This window comes from Mustelus asterias, chromosome 15 (assembly GCF_964213995.1).
Source record: "Mustelus asterias chromosome 15, sMusAst1.hap1.1, whole genome shotgun sequence".
In the NCBI taxonomy this organism is placed as follows: Eukaryota; Metazoa; Chordata; class Chondrichthyes; order Carcharhiniformes; family Triakidae; genus Mustelus; species Mustelus asterias.
In genome coordinates this window covers 23054728-23080666 of record NC_135815.1, presented here as the reverse complement: position 1 = coordinate 23080666, position 25939 = coordinate 23054728, and the positions used below count along the sequence as shown (strand labels likewise).

Sequence of the window (25939 nt, the reverse complement as noted above, 5' to 3'; positions counted from 1 at the left end):
CCATTAATATAGTTAACCATTTTAGTTGACTTTATTGTGTGTTTTACAGTTTAGTAAACATTTATTTTGTTTAAAATCATCACGAAAGAGTCTGGAACGCCCTTAACTGGTCTTCACATCTTTCCTCACATTATACAAAATTGCAAATGTAGTTGAGGGCATTCCAAAGTTCCCTTCTGGGTTTTGGAATACTCAAGCATTTAACATCAGCTGTGCTCTTCACACCATTCATGAAAAAAATGAGAGGGCACAGATTTAAAGTAATTTACAAAAGTAATATGAGAAAAATCTTTTTCTCACAGTGAGTGATTAAGGTCTGGAATGCACTGTCTGAGAGTGTGGTGGAGGCAGCTTCAATCAAAGCATTCAAAGTTTAAAGTTTATTTATTAGTCACAAGTACAAAGAACAAAGAAAATTACAGCATAAGAACAGCCTTTCGGCCCTCCAAGCCTGCACCGACCATGCTGCCCGACTGAACTAAAACCCCCTACACTTCTGGGGACCACGTCCCTCTATTCCCATCCTATTCATGTATTTGACAAGATGCCCCTTAAAACTCACTATCGTATCTGCTTCCACTACCTCCCCTGGCAGCGAGTTCCAGGCACCCACCACCCTTTGTGTAAAAAAAACTTGCCTCATACATCTCCTTTAAACCTTGCCCCTCTCGCTTTAAACCTATGCCCCATAGTAATTGACTCTTCCACCCTGGGAAAAAGCTTCTGATTATCCACTCTGTCCACACCCCTCAGAATCTTGTAGACTTCTATCAGGTCGCCCCTCAACCTCCATCGTTCCAGTAAGAACAAACCAAGTTTCTCCAACCTCTCCTCATTGCTAATGCCCTCTATACCAGGCAACATCCTGGTAAATCTTTTCTGTACCCTCTCCAAAGCCTCCACATTCTTCTGGTAATGTGGTGACCAGAATTGAACACTATATTCCAAGCGCGGCCTAACTATGGTTCTATAAAGTTGCAACATGACTTTCAATTTTTAAACTCAGTGCTCCAGCCGATGAAGGCAAGCATGCCGTATGCCTTCTTGACTACCTTCTCCACCTGCTTTTCCACTATCAGTGACCTGTGTACCTGTACATCCAGTTCCCTTTGCCTATCAATATTCTGAAGGGTTCTGCCATTTACTGTATATTTCCTATCTGTATTAGACCTTCCAAAATGCATTACGTCACATTTGTCCAGATTAAACTCCATCTGCCATCTCTCCGCCCAAGTCTCCAACCGATCTATATCCTGCTGTGTCCTCTGATGGTCCTCATCGCTATCCACAAATCCACCAACCTTTGTATCTGCCACAAACTTACTAATCAAACCAGTTACATTTTCCTCCGAATCATTGATATATATTGCAAACAGCAAAAGTCCCAGCACTGATCTCTGAGAAACGCCACGTGTCACAGCCCTCCATTCAGAAACGCACCCTTCCACTGCTACCCTCTGTCTTCTATGACCGAGCCAGTTCTGCATCCACCTTGCCAGCTCACCTCTGATCCCATGCGACTTCATGTAAGTAGTCTTACATTAACATTGCAATGAAGTTACTGAAAGTCTTATAGTCGCCACACTCTGACGCCTGTTCGGATACACCGAGGGAGAATTTAGCATGGCCAATCCACCTAACCAGCACGCCTTTTGGACTGTGAGAGGAACCCGGAGCACCCGGAGGAAACTCACGCAGACACGGGGAGAACGTGCAGACTCCTCACGGACAGTGACCCAAGCCGGGAATCAAACCCGGATCTCTGGCGCTGTGAGTCAGCAGTGTTAACCATTGTGCCAACTATCATTTGAAGAGGAAGAATGCGCAGATTATGGGCAGAAGACAGGAGAATGACACTCATTTGAAGAGCTGGTGCAGACATGATGGGCCAAATGGCCACCTTCTGCTCTGTAAAAATTCCGTGACCATCAGATTTCAGAAATGTTTTTCCTTCTGTCTTTAAACTGTCTGTTTTTGTGGTGTGTCTGATGTTGCTGAAATTGTAAGGTATGCTTGGCAAAATAAAAATAACACAAATTTTCATTGCATCAATCAAAAATGTATTTAGGCCAGTTCATGAATGTTAACACTGAGGATTATAACACTGTAATACTAGATTTTTGTCACAAGAGGTCATCAATAAGCTGTGGGGAAACAGAAAATCACTTAATAGTACTGGAAAATGTGCAAGATTTCATTTTCTCTGCACTCCACGTGCCATGATGTTTTCTATTGATCCCCCCTTTTTCGTACCTGCTCCTCTGCAAGAAAAGCAGATCCCAGTCTGGAGTATTACCACAAAGATAAAAATCCCTCAGTTTCTTTTCATTTTTGGGTAAAATTGAGTGAGATAATTCTTGTATGCAAAGTGGTAAAGCGAATGGGCACTGAGTGAGGTTTCAATTCTCGCTGCTTGCAGAAGTTGTCATGGGTCTGTATTTTTGTGGATAGACTTAATTTAAATGCAGTTAGCCAGCTTGCTCCCTTGTGACAGTTTGGCAGCTAGAAGGGTGATAAATCTGGTTGGCCAGCTTCTATGTCAAGGTAGCCTGCAGCACATGGGGAGGAGGTGAATAGAGGACTTTAATTTCCTGAAATAGTACACAATGTGACTTCAATCAAGGATTCCAGATCTTCTGATTCAGCACAACTAACAGAAGAACTCAGCAGCAAAAGGGAGGTTCACCTCCCTTTTGATGGACGATGAGTTCCCAGACAAATTTCTCAACAGCAGCGGAGCGAAGTGGTCGGGCAATTAAACGTGGCCGTCATTGTTCGCAGGTCCTGTCAGCAGTGTAGAGAAAGAAATGACCTTACCATGATTGTCAAGATAAGGCAGACCTTCCCATATCTCCTACTCTGTCAATTGACTTGCATCACTGTATTTTAGCCCCAGCACTATTAATCAGTCACTATGTCCACTTCCCATGCCAAGTCACCACATTTTGCTGTTCTTTTTGTATCATGTGCATAGTGTTAAGCTGCCCCAGACAAGGCGCAGACCATTTTTCCACTCTTCTTATAGGACATGCTGATGCACAAAAGAAGTGAGAAGATGAGCAGGTGGTCCTGCTTCTAAGCAGACAACAACTCCAGTGGCAGAGAGATAACTATGTTAAAGACCAGGGACAGCAGCTGTTTAGTATTCTTCCCTTACTTTTCTCTTTCAGTAAACATTAATTTACACACTCAGCATAACTATCCGGTAGTGCATTGCATTGACACTCATCTGCTACTGCTTAATCTTACTTACCTTTCACCTTTTTCACTTTCTTGAGGTCTGTCAGGCATCTCGGGTCTTGGAAGCACATGAATTAAGGAGAGTCTGTTCTTGAAAATATGCTGTCACTTATCTTTCCAAACACCTGCACAAGTGATTGGCACTTCTTTTGTTCTGTTGTGGATATAGAAAGAGTGCAATGAAGATTCACCATACATGTTCCTGGGATGGTGGGACTGTCTTATGTATTCTCTAGAGTTTCGAAGAATGAGAGGTGATTTCATTAAAATCTACAAAATAATGAAAGGAATAGACAGGGTCGATGTAGGTAAAATGTTTCCCTTGGTTGGGGAGTTGAAAACCAGCAGCACAATTTCACAATAAGGAGGATGCTACTTGGGACCGAGATAAGGAAAAATTTATTTACATAGAGGGTTATGAATCTTTGGAATTTTCTACCTCAGAGGGCTATGGAAGCTCAGTCATTGCGTATGTTTAAGGTCGAGATTCATAGGTTTCTAATAACAATAATGTAAAGAGTTATGGGGATAGTGTGTGTAAAAGGAATTGAAGTGTCTGGTCAGCAGTGAGCGTATTCAATGGCGGAGTAGGCTTGATGGGTCTGAATGGCATACTCCTGTTCCTATGTTCCGATATTAATTTAGAGGGATCGGCAATGGATGATTCAGAGAGCATAAGTGAGTAGGAACAGAAAAAGTTAAAAAGAATAGTCTATGAAACAGCTCATCAGAGATCCAGCTGGTGTTTTTGCTCTGTTAGAAAGGACAGAGATACAGATTTATAGGGTCCCAGCCTCAACAATCATAGGCTACCTACCAAAGAACTTTCATTGTGAAGAACGTAGGTTACGGGAGCAGGAATTGGCCTTACCGCCCCTAGAGTCTGCTCTGTTATTCAGTAAGATTATGGCTAATCTGATTTTATCGTTAAATCAACTTTCCTCTCTATTCCCATAACCCTTGACTCCCGTATAGATTTTTGAACTATATGTCTCGGTCTTGAATATATTCAGAGCCTCCACAACTCTCTGCGGTAGACAATTCCAAAGATTCATGGCCCACTGAGAGAAGAAATTCTTCATCTTAAGTAGGCAATTCTACTCCTTATTTTGAAATTATACCTCTTGGTTCTGGATTTCCCCACAAAGGGAAATATAAAAGCGTAGTATATAAAATGAGTAGAATTGCCGGCAAAAATGCACCCTCCCCGATGAGCTCAACATATTCTCTGCTCATTTTGAGCAAGAGGTCAACGAGAGGACATCATCTGCCCCGGAAGCCTCGGTCAAAGCTGATAGCCAAGGTCACCATCACAGACTGTCTGCAGGGAGGGGGGAGGGGGTGGTGGGGGGGTTGCATGGGCAGGCATCGGTGCTGGGCTAGAGAGGCTCGGGAGGTCAGTGATCAGGGGGGTGGGTTTGGCAAGGGCAGCGATGCGGGGTTGCTGTGCAAGCCAGCGATCGGGAGACTGGCAGTGCGGGACTATTGTGCATGTGCTGATCTCTGCTATGACAGATCAGCACATGCACAGTGGCCTGCTCAGTGCTATGCTGCTAGAGCCTCTCCATAGAGAATAGGCCCCACAGATTTTCAACATGAATCTTGCTAGGGCACTCTGCAGTGCTCAGGGTGTGGGAAATCCTTGAAAATCCTGCAATCATTTTGAAAAAACCAATGGGAGTTACTCCAGTTTTTATGTGAATTCGGCACTTAGAATGTTTTTGGGAGAATCGCCCCCAAATCGGCCTTCTTGAAAGTTAAGCTTCCGACTGGCCCAGATGGGGTACCGCGATGAGCACTCAGATCCTGCGCGGACCAGCTGGCGGGGGGTATTCACGGACATATTTAACCTCTTCTTACTCCAATCTGAGGTCCCTACCTGCTTCAAGATGACCGACCATCATCCCTGTACCAAAGAAAAGCCAGGCAGCATGCCTTAATGACTACTGCCCAGTGGCTCTGACATCCATCATTATGAAGCGTTTCAAAAAGTTAGTCATGGCACACATCAACTCCAGTCTCCCAAATTGCCTGGATCCGCTACAATTTGCCTATTGCTGCAACAGGTCCACAGCAGATGCCATTTCCCTTGTCCTACACTGGATCCTGGAACACATGGATAACAAGGACACTTATGTCAGACTCCTATTTATTGACTGCATCTCAGCCTTCCACACCATTTTCCCAACAAAACTCATCTCCAAACTCCGTGGCCTAGGGCTTGGCCCATCCCTCTGCGACTGGATCCGAGACTTTCTAACGCACAGATTGCAATCAGTAAGGATATGTAACGGCACCTCCTCCTTGATTATCCTCAACACCGGTGTCCCGCAAAGCTGAGTCCTCAGGCCCTTACTATACTCCTTGTACACTTATGACTGCATGGCCAAATTCTGCTCCAACTCCATTTTCAAGTTTGCTGATGACATCACCGTAGTAAGTCAGATCTCTAATAATGACGAGTCAGAGTACAGGAAAGAGACAGAGAATCTGGTGAAATGGTGTGATGACAATAACCTCTTCCTTAGTGTCAGTAAAACGGAGGATATAATCATAGACTTCAGGAAATGCAGTGGAGAACATGCCCTGTCTACATCAACAGTGATGAAGTGGAATTGGTCGAGAGCTTCAAGTTTCTAGATGTTCAGATCACCAACAATCTGTGCTGGTCCCTCCACACCGACACTCTAGTTAAGAAAGCCCACCAATGCCTTTACTTTCTCAGAAGACTAAGAAAATTTGGCATGTCCACTATGACTCACCAATTTTTACAGATGCATCATAGAAAGCATCCTTTCTGAATGTATCATGGTTTGGTTTGGCTCCTGCTCTGACCAGGACTGCAGGAAACTATAAAATGTTGCAAACATAGCCCAGTCCATCATGCAAACCAGCCTCCCATCCATTGACTCTTTCTACACTTACTGTTGCCTCGGAAAAGCAGCCAGCAAAATTAAGGACCCCACACACCCTGGATATTCTCGCCTTCTTCCGTCGGGAAAAAGGTACAAAAGTCTGAAAACACGTACCACCTGACTCAAGAACAGCTTCTCCCCTGCTGCCATCAGACTTTTGAATGGCCCTATAATATATGAAGCTGATCTTTCTCTTGACCCGATTTGTAACTGCCACACTATATTCTGCACCCTCTCCTTTCCTCCTCCCCTATGTACTCTATGAATGGTATGTTTTGTCTGTACAGCATGCAAGAAACAATACCTTTCACTGTATCCCAATACATGTTCAATAATAAATCAAATCAAATATCCTCTCAGTTTTAAGGCAGGATGTAATTTTAAAAAGTTTGATGCTAATGCATATTCTTGGCATGCAAATGTATTGTAAGTATAAATCTGCCACAGGTTGGAGTGAGGCTTGACATGCTGCAAACACGCTGTTACTTTATCTCTGCATCTCAACAGGTTAAGGAGTCTAACAACACCAGGTTAAAGTCCAACAGGTTTATTTAGTAGCAAACGGCACTAGCTTTCGGAGCGCTGCTCCTTCGTCAGATGGAGTGGAAATCTGCTCTCAAACAGGGCAGAGACACAAAATCAAATTACAGAGTACTGATTAGAATGCGAATCTCTACAGCCAACCAGGTCTTAAAGATACAGACAATGTGAGTGGAGGGAGCATTAAGCACAGGTTAAAGAGATGTGTATTGTCTCCAGACAGGACAGCCAGTGAGATTCTGCAAGTCCAGCAGGCAAGCTGTGGGGGTTACTGATAGTGTGACATAAACCCAACATCCCGGTTTAGGCTGTCCTCATGTGTGCGGAACTTGGCTATCAGTTTCTGCTCAGCGACTCTGCGCTGTCGTGTGTCGTGAAGGCCGCCTTGGAGAACGCTGACCTGAAGATCAGAGGCAGAATGCCCGTGACCACATTCACGGGCATTCAGCCTCTGATCTTCGGGTAAGCGTTCTCCAAGGCGGCCCTCACGACACACCACAGCGCAGAGTCGCTGAGCAGAAACTGATAGCCAAGTTCCGCACACGTGAGGACGGCCTAAACCGGGATGTTGGGTTTATGTCACACTATCAGTAACCCCCACAGCTTGCCTGCTGGACTTGCAGAATCTCACTGGCTGTCCTGTCTGGAGACAATACACATCTCTTTAACCTGTGCTTAATGCTCCCTCCACTCACATTGTCTGTATCTTTAAGACTTGGTTGGCTGTAGAGATTCGCATTCTAATCAGTATTCTGTAACTTGATTTTGTGTCTCTGTGCCCTGTTTGAGAGCAGATTTCCACTCCATCTGACGAAGGAGCAGCGCTCCGAAAGCTAGTGGCGTTTGCTACCAAATAAACCTGTTGGACTTTAACCTGGTGTTGTTAGACTCCTTACTGTGTTTACCCCAGTCCAACGCCAGCATCTCCACATCTCAACAGGTTGTCAGGAAATTGGGATTTCACAACTACTTAATTAAGTTACCTGCACATCATGATTCCCGTTCTTTGAGGCTGCATAAAATTCTCCCCACTGAGTTTCCATTTATTCTTTAATGGGATGTGCGCTTTGGTGGCTAGGCTAGTATTTATTGCCCACTTCTAATTGCCTTTGAGAACGTGGTGAACAAAGAACAATACGGCACAGAAACAGGCCCTTCGGCCCACCAAGTCTGTGCCGACACATGCCTCTCTCGTCTAATATTTTCTTGCCTCTGCATGGTCCATATCCCTCTATACCCTGCCTATTCATGTATCTATGCAGATGCCTCTTGTACGTTGTTATAGAATCTGCTTCCACCACTTCCTCCGGCAGCACGTTCCAGGCATTCACCATCCTTTGTGTGAAAAACTTGCCCCTTACATCTCTTTTAAACTTTCTCCCTCTCACTTTCAACCTATGCCCCTGAGTAATTGACCCTTCGACCTTGGGAAAAAGATTCTGACTATCCACTCTATCCAAGCCTGTCATAATCTTATAAACCTCTATCAGGTCCCCCCTCATCCTCCAACACTCCAATGAAAATAATCCAAGTTTGTTCGACCTTTCTTCATAGTCCATATTCTCCAAACCATGCAACATCCTGGTAAATCTCTTCTGCACTCAGCGCATCAACATCCTTCTGGGAGTGTGGCGACCAGAATTGTACACGATACTCCAAATGTGGCCTAATCAAAGTCTTAAACAGCTGCCACAACGCCCCGACCAATAAAGGCCAGCATGCTATATGCCTTCTTGAGCACCTTGTCCACCTGAGTTGCCACCTTCAGGGAACTGTGGATCTACACGCCTCAGTCTCTCTGTATGTTAATATTTCTAAGGGCTCTATCATTTACTGTATACATTACGTCTGCAGCAGACTTTCCAAATCACATCAGCTCACATTTGTCTGAGTTAAATTCCACCTGCCATCTTTTGGCCCAGATCTCCAGCTGATTCATATCCTGCTGTATCCTCTGACAATCCTCCTGACTATCTGCTACTTCCCCAATTCTTGTATCATCTGCAAATTTACTAAATCAGACCACCCAAATTTTCCTCCAAATAATTTATATATACATATTACAAACAGAGGTCCCAGCACTGATCCCTGTGGAACACCGCTTGTCACAGACCTCCAATTAGAAAGTACCCTTCCACTACTACTCTGCTTTCTACGTCCAAGCCAGTTTTGTATTCTTCTTGCCAGCTTACCTTGGATCCCATATGACTTCACCTTCTGTATCAGCCTACCATGAAGAACCTTATTGATGGCTTTACCAAAGTCAGTGCCTTGCCCTGTTCAATGTTTCTTGTCACTTCCTCAACGAACTCAATCAAGTTGGTGAGACACGACTTCCGCTTCACAAAACCATGCTGCCTAACGCTAATAAACCTATTCTCTTCCAGATGTGAGTACATCCTGTCCCTAAAAACCTTCGCCAGTAATTTCCCCACCATTGATGTAAGGCTCACAGGCCTGTAATTTTCTGGATTGTCTTTTCTGCCCTCCTTTAACAGAGGAACAATGTTAGCTACTCTCCAATCCTCTGGTACCTTGCCCGTGACTAAAGAGGATACAAAGATTTTGGCCAAGGCCTCAGCCGCATCTTCCTTCGCCTCTCTCAGTATTCTGGGATAGACCTTATCTGGCCCTGGGGCTTGTCCACCTTAATGTTTTTCAAAACCTGCAATACCTCCTCCCTTTTCATCTCATCAAGTCCTAGAATGTCAATATCCTTCTTTCTATACTCAGCATCCACCACATCCTTCTCCTTTGTGAATACTGATGCAAAGTACTCATTAAGGACCTCATCATCTCATCTGGCTCCACCTATGGTGGCTGTTAGCCACCTTCTTGAATCACTGTCGTCCCTATGGTGTAGGAACACTAAAAATGCTGTTGGGAAATAGCTTTCAGGATTTTGAGTCTGACCGTGAAGGAACGGTAAACATAGTTCCAAGTCAGGATGGTGTGTGGTTTGGGAGGAATGTACAGATGATGGTGTTGCTATGCATATGATGCCTTTGTCCTTCTCTGTGGTAAAGATCATGGGTTTGGAAGATGTTGTTGAAGAAGCTTTGTTTGGCCCTGCCCTGGCATGACTCTCTCCCGGGGACTATACTTACCTCCACGCCCTTGGGAGATCCCCTTAACTGAATCTCGTTTTTAACTGAGGGATAATCATAATAAAGTTAATTTGAATCCATTAAAATTAGGTTCTCACCCTTTCTGGGAGTGACCACTTGACGTCACTGATGAGGGGCGATGAAAATCAGGAAGCGCGATCCCTCGGAAGTTTCTGCCCACGTCGCTGTTCTCTCTGATGGTGAACGCGGGCTAAAACTCTCTCCCATGTTAACACATTTGTCTAATGGTCAATGCTGACCTTTAATTTAAATGTTTAAAGTTCCCATTTTTATTTGTATGATTGAAATTTCATTCTTTGCGTTTTTTAATTCTTTCATTCTTGAAACAAAACTGACAGAAGAGAAGTTTTCTAAAATGAAGTGAGATTGCAGTCAATCATTCTCCATTATTTATACAAGACCAGTTCCAATTGCTGCCCAAATTAAATGTTAATGCTGTTTCATGCTCAGTCAAATTTATGCAGTGGCTGTGGAAAAAAACTGTCTGGATCATATTTTCTCATCACTCTTTCACATGGGATGTAATCTATTCACAATAGCACATTGGAGGTGTAAGAGAAAAAAACCTCAGTCATACATCCGTTTCTCTGTCTCGCTTATCTCTTTTTGGTTCAGTAAAACGATTTTGCGGTGTTCTAATCTGCAGAGCAATTTAATACTCAGCAGCTGGTGTGCTTTATTTATATGAATTATAAAATTCCAACATGAGCTAAGAATTCAATAAAGTCTGATAATGGCCACATAGATTGTGATGTAATCATCCAGGGCCCCTAGAGATATGTTACCGCACTAACATACCGCACACACGAGGACGGCCTCAACCGGGATATTGGGTTCATGGCACACTATTTGTAACCCCCACAGAGCTTCACTGGCTGTCTTGTCTGGAGACAATACACATCTTTTTAGCCTGTCTTGATGCTCTCTCCACTCACATTGTTTTGTTTCTTAAAGACTTGATTAGTTGTAAGTATTCGCATTCCAACCATTATTCATGTAAATTAAGTCTGTGTCTTTATATGCTCTGTTTGTGAACAGAATTCCCACTCACCTGAAGAAGGGGCTTGCAGCTCCGAAAGCTTGTGTGGCTTTTGCTACCAAATAAACCTGTTGGACTTTAACCTGGTGTTGTTAAACTGCTTACCCTAGAGATAAAGCAGGCTTCATGCTGCCTGCCCATTTTCATGATGGCAATATACAGCTGCATAGTGGCTTCATGATTAGCAGGGGTCCCAAATTTATGTGAGGCTAGCATCAAGTAAAGCTCTCTTGCACCTCTTAAAAGGGAGTTTCATAATGGCACAGCAGGCCAGAGCAAGGGCTTTTAGCTCTTGGAAGCAGTGCTTATGGCCTTAGTGAAGGAGATTGAAAGGAGAAGAGATTTGATCTATCTGCAGATGATGTCCTTCAACAGCCACAGTGAATGCAATGGAAACGGCTAATCATTGAGGTCAGTGCCAGGAGTCTGACTCTGAGAACCTGGACACAGTGCATTAAGTTCAATGACCTCACTCAGTGGCTAAGATCAGTGAATGCTTCTTCAAATGCCATTTCCCAGTAATTGCAAAACCAACCTCCATGCGTTGCTCAATGCACCTCATTACTCATCTATCAACAATTTCTAGCAATCAGGACTTGCGCTTAGCATTTATATGCTCCACCTCATTCTTACACACTTACCACTGCTGCAAGTATCACACACATCTCCCACAGCTTCCACATACTGTCAGCTATTCACCAATGATGGGCACATCACCCAACCATGTTGCAACATACTTACTGGCAAGCTGCCCTCTCTTTTGCTGGACAGAGTGGGCCACAATAATTGGCAGCAACAGCAAGCTGGCAGGGACAGGCACAGCTGCATGTGCTGACCCTGATGCAAGACCGTGGGAAGAGCTGTCACTGAGGCTGTGGCCAGCGATATTACAGAACCTATCCAGGATGATGATATATGCCTTATGTACCTGCTCTAACTCTAATTTATCCTTATCCTGCAGTCTGATAGATTTAAGTGCATATGGTATATCTATAAACCGGCTTGTTTTCCATGCTTCAACCCTCCCTTTTTGTATTAATATTTGGATAACAAAAACTGCTGCCTGTCAAGTCATTGGTGATTGAGATTGAAGGCCTGGAACAAGAAGAAACACTTTTACTTGAACTGAAACTTGGCTGCCACAAACTCCAATATAGGCACTGCGCAAAGTATAGAAGTGGGTCTGCAAGTGATGAGTCACTCCGTATGAGCAGGCTGCAGCTCGACCAGGGGTGAAGGCTAGTGCTTGTGCCAGCTCATAAGGGGGTGAGCTCACCTATAGGTTTTGTTGCAGAGGACTCAGATGAGGACTTTGATGTGGCATGTAGGGCATGCACATAGCAATACTTGGTGCATTGGAAGACATTCATTTACAGTGCTATTAGAGAGGGAATTCCAGGACAGTGAAGGAACGGTGATGTATTTGCTAGTCAGGATGGTGATTACTTGGGGGGGAGCTTCCAAGTGGTGGTGTTCCCAGGTATCAAGTCCCAGAGCTGCTCAAGAGTGTTCGATAAGGCCATCTACAGACTGCTCCATTGAAAGTAGCAGACTCGTCCCTACTTACTGCACCCACCAGACTGGAACTAAAGGAATGCACAAAGGTGAATTGTTGAGTATTGTATGGAATATTGGATGTGTTGGATAAAGTTGTCTTTTAGTTTATACGACATGGGCATTGCTGGCTAGGCATTGCATGACTTATTGACAATCGTCTAGTGGCTCTGACATCCATCATTGTGAAGTGCTTCGAAAGATTAGTCATGGCATGAATCAATTCCGGCCTCCCAGATTGCCTGGATCCACTACAGTTTGTCTACTGCCGCAACAGGTCCACAGCAGATACCATCTCCCTGGCCCTGCACTCAACCCTGGAAGACCTAGACAACAAAGACACCTGTGCCAGACTCCTATTTATGGACTACAGCTCAGCCTTCAACACCTTTATTCCTATGAAACTCATCTCCAAACTCTGTGGCCTGGGGCTCAGCTCTTCCCTCTGTGACTGGATCTTGAACTTCCTAACCATAGACCACAATCAGTAAGGATCGGCAACAACACCTCCACGATCATCCTCAACACCGGTGCTCCACAAGGCTGTGTCAGCAGCCCCTTACGATACTCCTTATACATCTATGACTGTATGGCCAAATTCCCCTCAAACTCGATTTTCAGGTTTGCTGATGACATCACCACAGTGGGTCAGATCTCAAACAATGATGAGACGGAGAACAGGAAAGAGATAGAGAATCTGGTGAATTGGTGTGATGACAATAATCTCTCCCTCAATGTTAACAAAATGAAGGAGATCGTCATCGACTTTAAGAAGCGTAGTGAAGGACATGCCCCATCTACATCAATGGGGACGAAGTAGAAATGGTCGAGAGCTTCAAGTGTTTAGGTGTCCAGATCACCAACAACCTGCCCTGGTCCCTCCATGCCGATGCTATAGTTAAGAAAGCCCACCAACACCTCTACTTTCTCAGAAGACTAAGGAAATTTGGCATGTCAGCTATAACTCTCACCAACTTTTACAGATGCACCATAGAAAGCATTCTTTCTGATTGTATCACAGCTTGGTATGGCTCCTGCTCTGCCCAAGACCGCAAGGAACTACAAAAGGTTGTGAATGTAGCCCAATCCATCATGCAAACCAGCCTCCCATCCATCGACACTGTCTACACTTCCTGCTGCCTCGGAAAATTAAGCCAGCATAATTAAGGATCCCATGCACCCCGGACATACTCTCTTCCACCTTCTTCCGTCGGGAAAAAGATACAAAGTCTGAGGTCACGTACCAACCGACTCAAGAACAGTTTCTTCCCTGCTGCTATCAGACTTTTGAATGGACTACCTCTCATTAAGTTGACCTTTCTCTACACCGTAGCTATGATTGTAACACTACATTCTGCACTCTCTCCTTTCCTTCTCTATGAACGGTATGCTTTGTATATCGCGAAAGAAACAATATTTTTCACTGTATGCTAATACATGTGACAAATTAAATCAAATTATTGCCCGTCCCTAATTGCGCTTGAGAGGACAGTTAAGAGTCAACCACATTGCTGTGGGCCTGGAGCCACATGTTGGCCAGACCAGGCAAGGATGGCAGATTTCCTTCCCGAGAGGACATTAGTGAACCAGATGGGATTTTTCAAGCCCAAAAACACATTGTGGCTTTAGACCTTCCAGAGAAACCTCTGATATGGTATTTGTTGCCAGACAAATCCAAAAAACATATTGAGAGCACCATCGGGAATTGTCCATTGTATTCATTGACCTGACCAAAGTATTTGATTCAGTAAATTGCAAGGCTCTGTGGATTGTGCTCCGGAGATTTGGATGTCCAAGAAACTTCATCACAATCCTGCAAATGTCTTGAGTGGGAGTTCTGAAATAGATGCCTCAAGCATCTGGACTGGTGTCAAGTAAGGCTGTGTGATATTCCCCATACTATTAACAATTTACCTGACAATGGCTGTTCACCTTACCAAGTATCAACTGCCCCTGGTGGGAGTATTAAATACTGCCTAGATTAATAACTCTTTAACCTCAATTGCCTCCTTGCCAAAACTAAACTGACCAGCACAGACATATGTGATCTCTAGATTTCTTCAATTCTGCATAGAAGAGACTTGATTGTTGAGAAAACACAATCAACCCAGACCTGGTCGGTCAAATATTCCACTTCCCATCCATGGTAAAGGAGAGACTCTGGAATAAGTTGAGCACTTCCTATAACTCGGCAGCCACCACTCTCAAAAGGTCACCATAGATCAGGAGATCTAATACCAAATCAACTGCATCAGCTCAGCATTCTACAAACTACTGCAGCATATGTTTGGTAACAAAGATCTCTACAAGTTAACAGAAGTCCTACTGTGTGGAACAGTTATCATCATCACACTCCTTATTGCAGTGAGACTTGGACTGTGCATTGATGACTCATCAGAGCACTAGAGAAATTCTACCAGCAATGCTTCTGCGCACCCTTTGGATTCAGTGGGAGGTCTGTTGAACAAATGTGAATGCTCTTCTTGAAGTTAGATCCACAAGTATTCAGGCAAAACTACTGGAAAATCAACTACAATAGACTGGCCACTTTGTTTGGGTGACCGAAAAGCATCTCTGCAACTGGGTCCTGTTTTTTGAACTCTCAAATGGGCAGCACTCGAGGATGCGGGACAAAGAAAACCTGCAAACACTAAAGTTCTCCTCGGAACTTGGCAGCATTGATGCTAATGACAGGATGTAGCTTGCTACTAGCCATTCTAAATGGCAATAACTTGTCCGTTAAGCTGCATTATGTTTTGAGTCCAAATCCCTCAATAATAAAGCAGAGCAGCGGCAGAGAAAGAAAAGGAGCAAAATCTTGAATTCCACTACATAGTGGGAGGACCTGCTCCGTGTGCCCAGAGATCTGTGGGTAAACATTGACTTGTTCAGACAATGAAGACCCATGGCAAAAACACTTGACCGAGTAGTTAGTTGGTATCTTGCAGAATTATGGAGTTGACTTGTTTCAGGGTGGCGCTTTGTTAAAGACGTTCACTTCAGGGAGAGAGATTTACTGTTGTTTTTCAGCAATGTTTTCAAAGGGAGTGTGATGTTTATTTCTCCTTCTCCTGATTCAGCTTGGCAGAACCAATTTTTAAAACTCCTGTTTATATATTCCTAGAAAGGAGTTTGATGAGCATGTGTTACAATCATTGCTGCAGAGTAATCCTATTTTTTGATCTTTTTGGGTGGGATATTCAGGCCCCCCCTCCTCCCCGTGGCCTTTTTCTCAGCGGCAGGAGGTGTACTTCTGGTCCTGCCACTGTTAATGGGATTTCCCATTGAATCCATCCTCTGCCGCTGGTGGGGTGTTGTGTTGGAGGGACCGGAAGATCCTGCCGCCGGCCAATGTCCTAAAGATCCTGCCTACCGTCTGTGAAACTGTTGACACATCTTAAGATAGAAGTCAAAAAGAGATAGGGTTATTTTGTCCTCCACAGGGCGTTTTCAACATCTGATTGGTATCTGTCAGGTTAGCAGTTCCCATTGTCTTTATAGAACTGCAGCTGATTAAAGTCTAGCACTTTGCATTTTTACTACCTCCCTTTCAAGAGAATCCCTATTTTAAGTGGAGCTTGAATTCCAACCCCCCTCCCCCCCTCACCCACCACCACCACCAAACCACACCCCCACACACCCTCCAGGTGTAAAATTCAATGCAATAAGTCTGCAGTGTAATTCATATAGAAACTTCCAGGAAAGTGGTCTGTTTACAGTATCAGACATCAGGTGACTCAGCCATGTTTTTATCAGTGTTTTCCCGTATTTTTTAAATCAATAGGTCTTTAAACAGTTCAATATGTCTGTGGTTAGCTGGTGAAATTGTAGCTGGATTTCACTCAGCCACTGCTTCCTGTCGTGACAGTACATATTTTATTTACATGTCCAAGTGATATTGAACTACAAAAAGCTAAACTATTGATGCATATACAGCCTTAGAATGTGTGCTCCATTATTTGCCTAATTATCTTTTATTCTCTAACCTGCAGAACTACTTGTCCTAAACATAGTATAGTTAAGTGATTGAGTTAATTTTCAACAACATCTTGTTGAAGTTTAAAGTTTAAAAACATGGATAACAATTTGTTGGAGTCCAAATTGATATAGCTGGATATTTCTTTTGATGAACAAATATACAACACAATATTCGTAAAAACATTAGCATGATTTCCATTTTTATATTTAAAAGCCTATGATAAAGTTCAATGGAACAAAGCAGTGAAATAATGATTGTTTTTGCATTTCCACTGTTTTATTTATTCTGTAAGATGTGGAAAATTTTAATTATACTTACTTTAAACATAGTGGGGCAATTCTCCCAACCCGCTGCGAAGTAGCCGGGAGCTGGTGGCCCGACCCCGCTGGAGTGAAGGGAGGCCATGGAGGCCCTCCCAGGAGGCCGGGAGTAAGGCGGGGGGGTTACCCCTGGACATTGCCAGGCTGGCAGGACTGCCAGGGTGGGGGGGGGGCGGATCGGGGAGATCGGGGCTGGCGGGGGAACATGGGTTGACATCTGGGAGGCCAATGATCGGGGGTTGGGGGATCGGAGAGGCAGCATTGCAGGGTCGCGAAGCTGGCCAGCGATTGAGCTGGCCAGTGATCAGGAGGTTTGTAGTGTGGGGCCTCTGCACATGCGTCAATCTCTGCTCTGACAGATCAGCACATGCACAGTGGCCCACCCAGCACTGTGCTGCCAGCCTCTAGGGCAGAAAAAGGCCCCGCCCCTGGATTTTCAGCATGAATCTCCCTGAGGCACATTTTGAAAATCCCACTAAAAAAACTAGCGGGAGTCACTCCTGTTTTTACATGAATTCAGCACTTAGAATTTTTTTGGCAGAATCCTGGCCTTATACTATGTCTTTTTCAAAAATCCGTGAATATAGTTTTGTTCTGCTGACAAGAGAAAGTTAGGGCATCACAATGGTGAACTATTACTGTTCATCTTAGTATGATGATATGCTAGCATAGTGGTTACATTACTATGCTTTACTAGTAATCTGGAGGTCTGAATGAATGATCCAGGGACTTGAGTTAAAATCTCACCATGGCAGTTTGGGAATATAAATTCAGTTAATTAAAACAACCTGGAATTAAAATAGTATCAGTAATGGTAACAATGAGACTAAAAACCTATCTGGTTTGCTGATGTCTTTTAGAGAAGGAGATCTGCTGTTTCTACCCAGCCTTGTTCATATGTGACTCTAGGCCCCCAACAATGTAACCTAGTAAGCCACTCTGAGCAGTAAATTCTGAACTTGCCAGTGACTCCCACATTCCACGAATGAACAAAAAAATAATTTAGTGGAGGTGCTGTAATTCATCTTCAGTGGTGGAGCAATGTGGGGGTGAGGAACACGAGCAGCACTCTGGTAGAAAAGAAACTTGGGCAGGGTGTAAGTCAGGCTCCTGTTTCACTAAGCCACATTTGTGTTAACGCCCAAAAAGAATTGCACCCCAGTATTTGTTTCATAGGCTGTTCAGAGATGGGTATATTATTCCATTACTTTTGAGATTGGGTTTTGAATCCTGGCCAAAGTCTTGGGCTGCAAGTAATATTCCCTCTAACATGTACAGCTGTGTAGTAACCCAGAAGTTTCCATGCACAAATCATTTCCTTTAAATCATCGTGTGTATGCAACCATAAAAAAAACAAGGGCCCATGCACTTAAACAAATCACCCATGCATTACAAAATAAAATTAGAGGGTACATTGACAGTAAGCATTATCCATGCCAGCTGTAAGACTCCTATATGAAATAAATTTGGGAAACCTCAAACCGGCTTGTCACAGATCAGTATTGCTCATGATTTACTCCAAGTGGTTACTGTTCAGAAAGGCATAAGGAAAGGGTAGTGGAAAACCTCACACTAGTATGGCTTCAGTACTGTACTGAATTTAGATAAAGATTTGTTGGTGTAGAGCAAAGGGTGCTTATTGAGCAGCAATACGTTATGTGTGATGCCCTCATTACATGCTTAAAATAGATGATGTTCACTGGTATTGTTCACTGAACCAATGCTTGTATTTCCTGGCACAGATACATTCTGGCCAGTTTAAAGATTTGACTCCAGGGTTCATCAGTGGAATATTTAAGCAATTTTTGTAACTTTTTATGACACTAATTAACTGATCCTTACAGTGGACAGAATTCCTTATTAAATTTTTGATAACTTCTTAAAGATAATTAAAATATTTTTTAGTACTACTACTGTAGATCTCTTGTAGCAATGTTAATGAGTTGTCTGCCTCCTAGATTATTGTTTCTGATGATCCCATATTGATCTCTTGCCTTTGCTTCTTAGGCGAGACTGTTCACTTTAAAAAAAAGAAATTACAACATTCACTTAATAGCTGAAAGGATGATATGACAAGATTTCACATCTGAATATGTTTACTTTAACAAAATATTAAAAACACTATTGACTAAACATTCTCTTTGTAGCCAACTTGTACTTTAAACCAAAGAATGGAATAACCCCCTTCTGATTTTTAGCACAACTGAAAATATACACTTCGTAGGTGTACTGTTCTTTAAGTAGACATCCCATTTTCCCAGAATCAGTTCAAAATAATTCTTAGCTCTTGAGATTTACTTCTGTTATTTTTCTTTCTCAACCTGTTAACTTCTAAAACCAGAATTGTCCTTCACAGCTGGAGATCCTCTCTCCAGTACAATCAAGAACATTTTCCAGCTTTGTTTTACCATCTCGTGAATTTGGTCTTTTCAAGCCAAGTGAAAACTTCCACCAACATTCCACATGGTGAACCATAGAGATTTTTGACCTCTTGCTGCTCTCTCTCTCCCAGACTCTGGCAGGTTAACCAGTCTGTAATATTTTGTGAAATTTTAGGAAAGCCTGTTACCCTGAAATCATTATGGCTTCTTCTGTTACCCTTCCCATCTCAAAATCCATAACCATGGAAATGTGAATCACATGAGCTTTGTATCAAGGAAGAGAGTACTTATCCTTGAGAGCCCAACTCTCATTTGTCTTCAAACTAAATGGACAATTTAAAGCACAACTGTTCACAACCTGACATTCTCACTACTTCTCTGAGACTTGGAGACTTGCAGTCTGTGCACCAGCATCACAGCTGTCATCACCCTTGGCTGCAAACATGAACACCGTACACCCTTTTTCCAGTAAAACAATCTAGGCCTTTTAATGTTTAGCCACATCATCATCCAGATCTGATGTTAGGTAGACTTCAGCGCAGGTCACATGGTTCCCCTCATTTACCCTAAGTTTAAAGACACAGTCAAGTTTGGTGGCAGGAAACATTCAATCAGGCAAGACAATAGTGGACAGGGCCCTGGCCCCTTACTACATTCACCCCAACTAAGTCTGGGGTGCGAAGATCTGTGGATGGCCTTCTTGACCCAACATCAATTGAGGCCTTTTAGTGGGTAGTTAATGCTCATTTAAAGGCCTCATCCCACTGCCACTAATATTAACCCAACAACGGGTGGGGGCTCACCATGCAAGGAGCATGACAAGTAAACCCTGGTGCATTATAGGTTCCTTGTTCAAAGGCACTTAGTGCCTGATTGAGAAACCTGGCATTGGGGAAGGAGTGATCTAAGTGAGAGCAACCCTCCTGCCCTTGCTGCTGACCTATGACCCCTTCCTGCCATCATGTGATTCTGGGTTGCTCCTCAATCCTAGTCCACAGATGAGTGTAATTCTCACAGCAACCACCAATGAAACTGCTGAGTATAGAAGAGCTATGGCTGCTGATTAGCTGGCAGCTCTAGATAGGCTGGACTTCTGCCAGAAGGGCATCCACTGGCCTGTTAAGTGTCTGAGAGACATGAGATGTGGTGGGCCTTCTCAAAAGGGAGTCTTGCTGGTTGTCCAGCTAGTGCGCATCACCTCTACAAGATTACATAATTGTAACACATTACAAATCAACATCCTAAACTATGGAATTCCATGGTTAAATAACTCCGCTGATCTACCTCTTTTATTTCCTGTGAGACACTCCTTAAAACCTACCATTGTGACCAAGCTTATTGCCTTAGTAGCTCGGTGTCATATTCTGTCTGACAACACTTCAGCAAAGAACCTTGATATGCTTTACTACTTTAAAGAAGGGTGTTGTCTTTTCTGGATATTCTGGTCCTCATTGGGATGACTGTGACTCCTGGTGCGGAATATTCCCATCCCACCTGCCACTGGACTCGTAGCAGACAGGACACGGACCATGCAAAGGTCCGTTGACTTTGGCGGGATTTTCCGGTCTTGGGGTGAGCGGGGCCGAAAAACCCCATCCCTGATGTTAGTTAGTTTGTGAAGGTATGGTTATTGTTCACAGATTTAGAAACCTTGCTACCTTCCTTGGGTTGAAAATTGCTGCTTTCCCAATAATTATATGTTTCTTATCAAATGTTCTTCTTGGGCATCATTGATTTCTGCAATGTGCTTTATACCACTGTCCTTTGACACGGTTCTCACAATTCCAGTTATCACTGATTTTAATGTTTGCTGACCATTTTCACGGCATTTGAATTTTGTAGGCGCCTAGTGAAAAATGTGCCTTATAAGCGGTGCTAAAACTGGCAGCGAAGTAGGCAGAATATTTCATTTGATGAGCAGTCATGCTTGTGTAGCTGATTTTAACTTGTATTCTTGAAATTTTCATTCTACCTCAAGAACAGCTCTGTAGATGCAACCACATTCGACAAATGAGAATGAGGTGTTCTTTTGGGGCTGCTTAAACAACCGCAACAATGAATTCCTACTGTGGAGTACTGTTCATAATCAGTACAGTGAATCTAATTCACCATCCACAAATGGAATACCGTTTCCAGTTTCCTAATTGAAAGAAAATGACTGAACTGTGGATTATACATGTGATTTTATCTGCTGCAAGCAAAATGCAGCATTTCAGATGGACATCTCTGTGATTTTTGAGTGATAATTATCAATAATCCTTTTCTCTTTCTAAACAGAATGATAAAGGGCAGATGCCAGCCGATATTGTTCCTGACCCCTTGGATATGCCCCTGGAGATGGCAGAGGCAGCAGCAGTTGCTAAAGAACTGAAACAGATGCTACTCGATGCATTACCGCTGACGTGCGACATATCAAAGACCATGTTGACAAACTATGATCACATCTCAGGCAAGGCACTACTGATGTCACTGGGCCTGAAGCTGGGAGAGAGAGTGATGATTGCAGGGCAAAAGGTAAATAATGAATAAGTATGAGGATCGATTAATGCATTCATGGACCCATTCTGTTTACTGACTGCTTTAGAATAACGGTAGTTTTTGCTGCTATATGTGTGCTTTTGTATAACATTTATCATTGTAGTGAGATCTGTAAGGATTCTCCACCCTATTAATCTTGTCTGTCAGTCTGTGTTTGTCTGTGAACCTGATTATCACTGTAATATCAGTACCTGAATAAAAGTATTAAGTCAATAGATAAAGTCAGGCATGAATTTTGGACAATATTGTTAAAAAAATAAGCAATTTGTATCCTAAAATGCGAATTAAAATGCAAGACTTGAGAATATCATAATATCCAAATTCTAATAATAAATAAAAATTGTGATCAAAACAAATCTTCCTGTAGCAAAATGTTTTATTCCAGTCAGTAACTCTATCATTGTTGCAATATTATGTAATTGTTCCAGAGCCATTGTTCCAGTTCCCTGATCTTGGAGGTTTTCAAAAATTATAAAATATATAAGTATGTAAGTATATCCATAGTTTTTACTTTTTTTTTATTCATTGGATGTTGGTGTCACTGGCTAGGCCAGCATTTGTTGCTCATTCCTAAATACTCTTGAGAAGGGTGGTGGTAAGCTGCCTTCTTGAACTGCTCCAGTCTGTGTGATGTAGATACACCCACAGTGGTCCATCACACCCGCAGTGGCCAGCCTAGTATCATTCCTTATAGACTTTGTAGCGGTTTGATACAACTGAGTAGTTTTTTCAGAGGATATTTAAGAGTCAACCATATTGCTGTGGGCCTGGAGATACATGTAGGCCAGATCAGTTGAGGCCAGCAGATTTCCTTCTCTAAGGGAATTAGTGAACCAAATGGGTTTTTATGACTATCATTTCATAATCATTAGATTTTTAATTCCAGATTTGTCTGTAAACTTCTGAAACTAACTCATAGGCATTAAGTACTTAACTGTATCATAACCTGCAGACCCAAAAAAGTCGAATAATTCTCGCAATACTTTCCCTGCTAAAGCACAGAACACAGAACACAGAACAGTACACAGAACAGTACAGCACAGAACAGGCCCTTCGGCCCACGATGTTGTGCCGAGCTTTATCTGAAACCAAAATCAAGCTATCCCACTCCCTATCATCCTGGTGTGCTCCATGTGCCCATCCAATAACCGCTTAAATGTTTCTAAAGTGTCTGGCTCCACTATCACTGCAGGCAGTCCATTCCACACCCCAACCACTCTCTGCGTAAAGAACCTACCTCTGATATCCGTCCTGTATCTCCCACCACGAACCCTATAGTTATGCCCCCTTGTAATAGCTCCATCCACCCGAGGAAATAGTCTTTGAACGTTCACTCTATCTATCCCCTTCACTTCGTAATAAAATTGTCCAAATTTCTCTTGAACATTGTATCTCCATAGTAATTTTCTCAAATGATACAAAATACATTTTAACTTCTTCCTCACTGAATAGCCATATTAACTTCTCAGTGAATACAGCAAAGGTCACTGTGAAATCTTATTCATTTAAACCCTGGCAAATTCTGGTGTACTTGTCTAAGCCTGTGGATTTTAAATCCTGCCAGAACCAATGATAATTTTTAGAAAGATACTTGAATTTCCAGTGACTGATTAGAAGGATCACACGTCCAGATTTGAGTTTTAAGACTTTTACTGTAAGAAATGAATTATAAGTAACATCTCTCTCTTTCTCTCTCTCTCTTCTCCCTCTCTCATTACAATAGTTTGCTCCTGATGTTTCCAATCTCAAAGCCCATTTCCATGGAAACTTGAATCACATGGGCCTGCTATCCAGATAGAGATGCTAATTAGCTATCCTATAAACCCCTACCTCAACTCTATCTAGAAATTAAAAAGACAGTTTCTGGTAGAACTGTTTACAAAGCCTGATGTTCCTAACACCTCCTTTTGAGACTAAAACGTCCAGCCAGGGTCATTGCAGACACTCTTTTCTTTATCTATAGGCGTAAACATCTTGTACTTTTGCCCCAATGTATTATTTTGGGCTTCACTGTCCCCATAGCAATCAATCAACTCAGGCTTGTTGTCAAGGATTCTGGGCATGTCACATGACCGTCTTCACTTCTCTATGTTATCTTATGTTTTGGGGCTGTCTGTTTAATTTCACACACCTATACACTTAATCACCGGAAGTCTCCGACCTAGCTCTCGGCGAAGATTTTCTGGAGCCACTGCAGTGAATGGAGTTTTGATTTCGCACCAACTTTTCCATTTTCGCAGGAGGTGGGGGCGGGATAAACAAGATAAACAGAGAATCCTGCCCTATATTTGTAATGGCTGAGTTTTTAGGAAGTGCTTGAAATCAGGAAGAAAAGTAGCAAGACAGCGCAGATTATGTGAACGAGAATTTAGTCTAGAGGCAGGGCATAATGTTCTATGGAAATGGTCCAAAATAAGCAGGAGATAAGTAATCAGCTCAAACCATAAGAATGAGGGCTTGCAGTTACTAATGATAGGTGAAGCTTGCTTAATTAGGGAGGCCTATGAGGGTGGGGCCTTAAGGGGCAGGGCATGGAGGGATGGGACATGAAAGGGGCAGGGCCTATGGGGATGGGACATCAAGAGGGCAGGGCATGAAAGGGTTGGTCCGATCGGGGTGGGGGCGGGAGACCCGCTGCCATTCTGCGAGGGATTGGATCGGTGGTCGGGGGGGGGCCCATGGCCACATTACAACGGGATCGGATCGAGGGGAGGTGGGCGCGCGATTGGTCTGGGTGGCGGGTAGTAGTGGGGGCTAGGTGCCTATGCATTATGGGGCTCCTGATCGGTTGTAGGCCCCTGTGATTGCGGGGGTGGGGTGGAGCTGATTGAGGCTACCTGCAGCAGCAGGGGCCCTGGCAGCTCTCTCTCTCTATTAGGCCCCTGCTGTTACAATTGCGCTTGTGCAGCATCAGAGATCTACACATGTGCAGTAGCTCCCTCTACAGGCTGGCTGGTGAATTAAGCCCAGCCCACTGTCTGCAGCAACTAGAAACAGTCTAGCCCATTTTTCCAATGACTAGGTGCATAAGATTGGGCGTGAAAACCCGCTTAAGAAAACGGATCAGGAACTCTCCCATTTTCACGCTTGCTGGACACTTGGAATAATTCTTGTAATATTCCGCCCAATACGTTTCTTGGGAGTGCAGGATCTAATGTGGAAGATATCATAGGCTGCAGAGCGTTGGATTTGTTGAGTTTTATAAATTCTGGTCATGGGAGATTGATGAGAGCAGTATGAATTTAGAATCATTGTTCTACTACCGCATTGCACTTCTGATGGCATGATGAGCTGGGAAAGTTTGATGAATACATATTCAAATTTAGATGGAGCAGTACTTAATAATTCTCTATATTGCTGTTTAATTTTTTATTTCTAACTGAGAAAATCGGGCAGGGCTGTTACCTTTGTCCATTCTGGTGGTACTTTGTATTGGGCTGCAGCTTCTACAACAACAACAAGCTGCACTTATTTCAGTCAACTCATGCAGATAAATATATTTACTTGTCCTATAAAAAGATGGAAATAAGGGATAAAGTGGACAAGACATCCTACGTATCTGAGAGGACAAGCCAATAAAATCCCTATGGTGGTAGAATTTGTATTTGCAACAAAGCAAAGACTAGTGGGGTTATCCCTTGGTGATCATCTTCTTGACGTTGATAGCACCTCCAGAATTCTAGAACATTGAGGGATGATTAATCAAGCTGTTCACCCTATAACATCCCTTAATCAACTTAGAAGCAGGCGACTGTTTCCTAGGGGATCCAAAACAAGAGGTTGTAAACTTAAAATTACAGCTTGACCTTTTAGGAATGAAATCAAGAAGTGCTTCTTCACATACCTTTTTTCCCAAAGGTAGGGGAGTCTAAAACTAGAGGGCATAGGTTTAAGGTGAGAGGGGAGAGATACAAAAATGTCCAGAGGGGCAATTTTTTCACACAGAGGGTGGTGAGTGTCTGGAACAAGCTGCCAGAGGTAGGAGTAGAGGCGGGTACAATTTTGTCTTTTGAAAAGCATTTAGATAGTTACATGGGTACGATGGGTATAGAGGGATATGGGCCAAATGCGGCAATTGGGATTAGCTTAGGGGTTTAAAAAAAAAAGGGCGGCATGGACAAGTTGGACCGAAGGGCCTGTTTCCATGCTTTAAAACTCTACGACTCTATAAAGATTTCTGGGAATCTGGAACACTGGAAAGTGTTCTGGAATCTGGAAAGCTGTACATGCTGGGTCAAATGAAATACTTAAGACTGAGATTGATAGATTTCTGTTCCATAAAGACAAAGGTGTTTTGTAGTTTGC

At 43.2% G+C, this 25939-nt stretch overlaps 1 protein-coding gene across 23 annotated transcripts in view; it reads left to right on the top strand.

Annotated features, from left to right (window-relative positions):
* LOC144504391 (CAP-Gly domain-containing linker protein 4) overlaps window positions 1–25939 on the top strand; it is a 226452-nt gene that overhangs the window by 49225 nt on the left and 151288 nt on the right. For 15 of the 23 annotated variants that reach the window (XM_078229631.1, XM_078229633.1, XM_078229629.1 and 12 more), the window contains exon 7: window positions 21374–21610. In XM_078229631.1, the coding sequence (XP_078085757.1) occupies window positions 21374–21610 (237 nt within the window). Of the gene's footprint in view, window positions 1–21373; window positions 21611–22062; window positions 22123–25939 lie in introns of all 23 variants that reach the window. The other 8 variants (XM_078229627.1, XM_078229621.1, XM_078229620.1 and 5 more) reach the window with 1 other exon arrangement.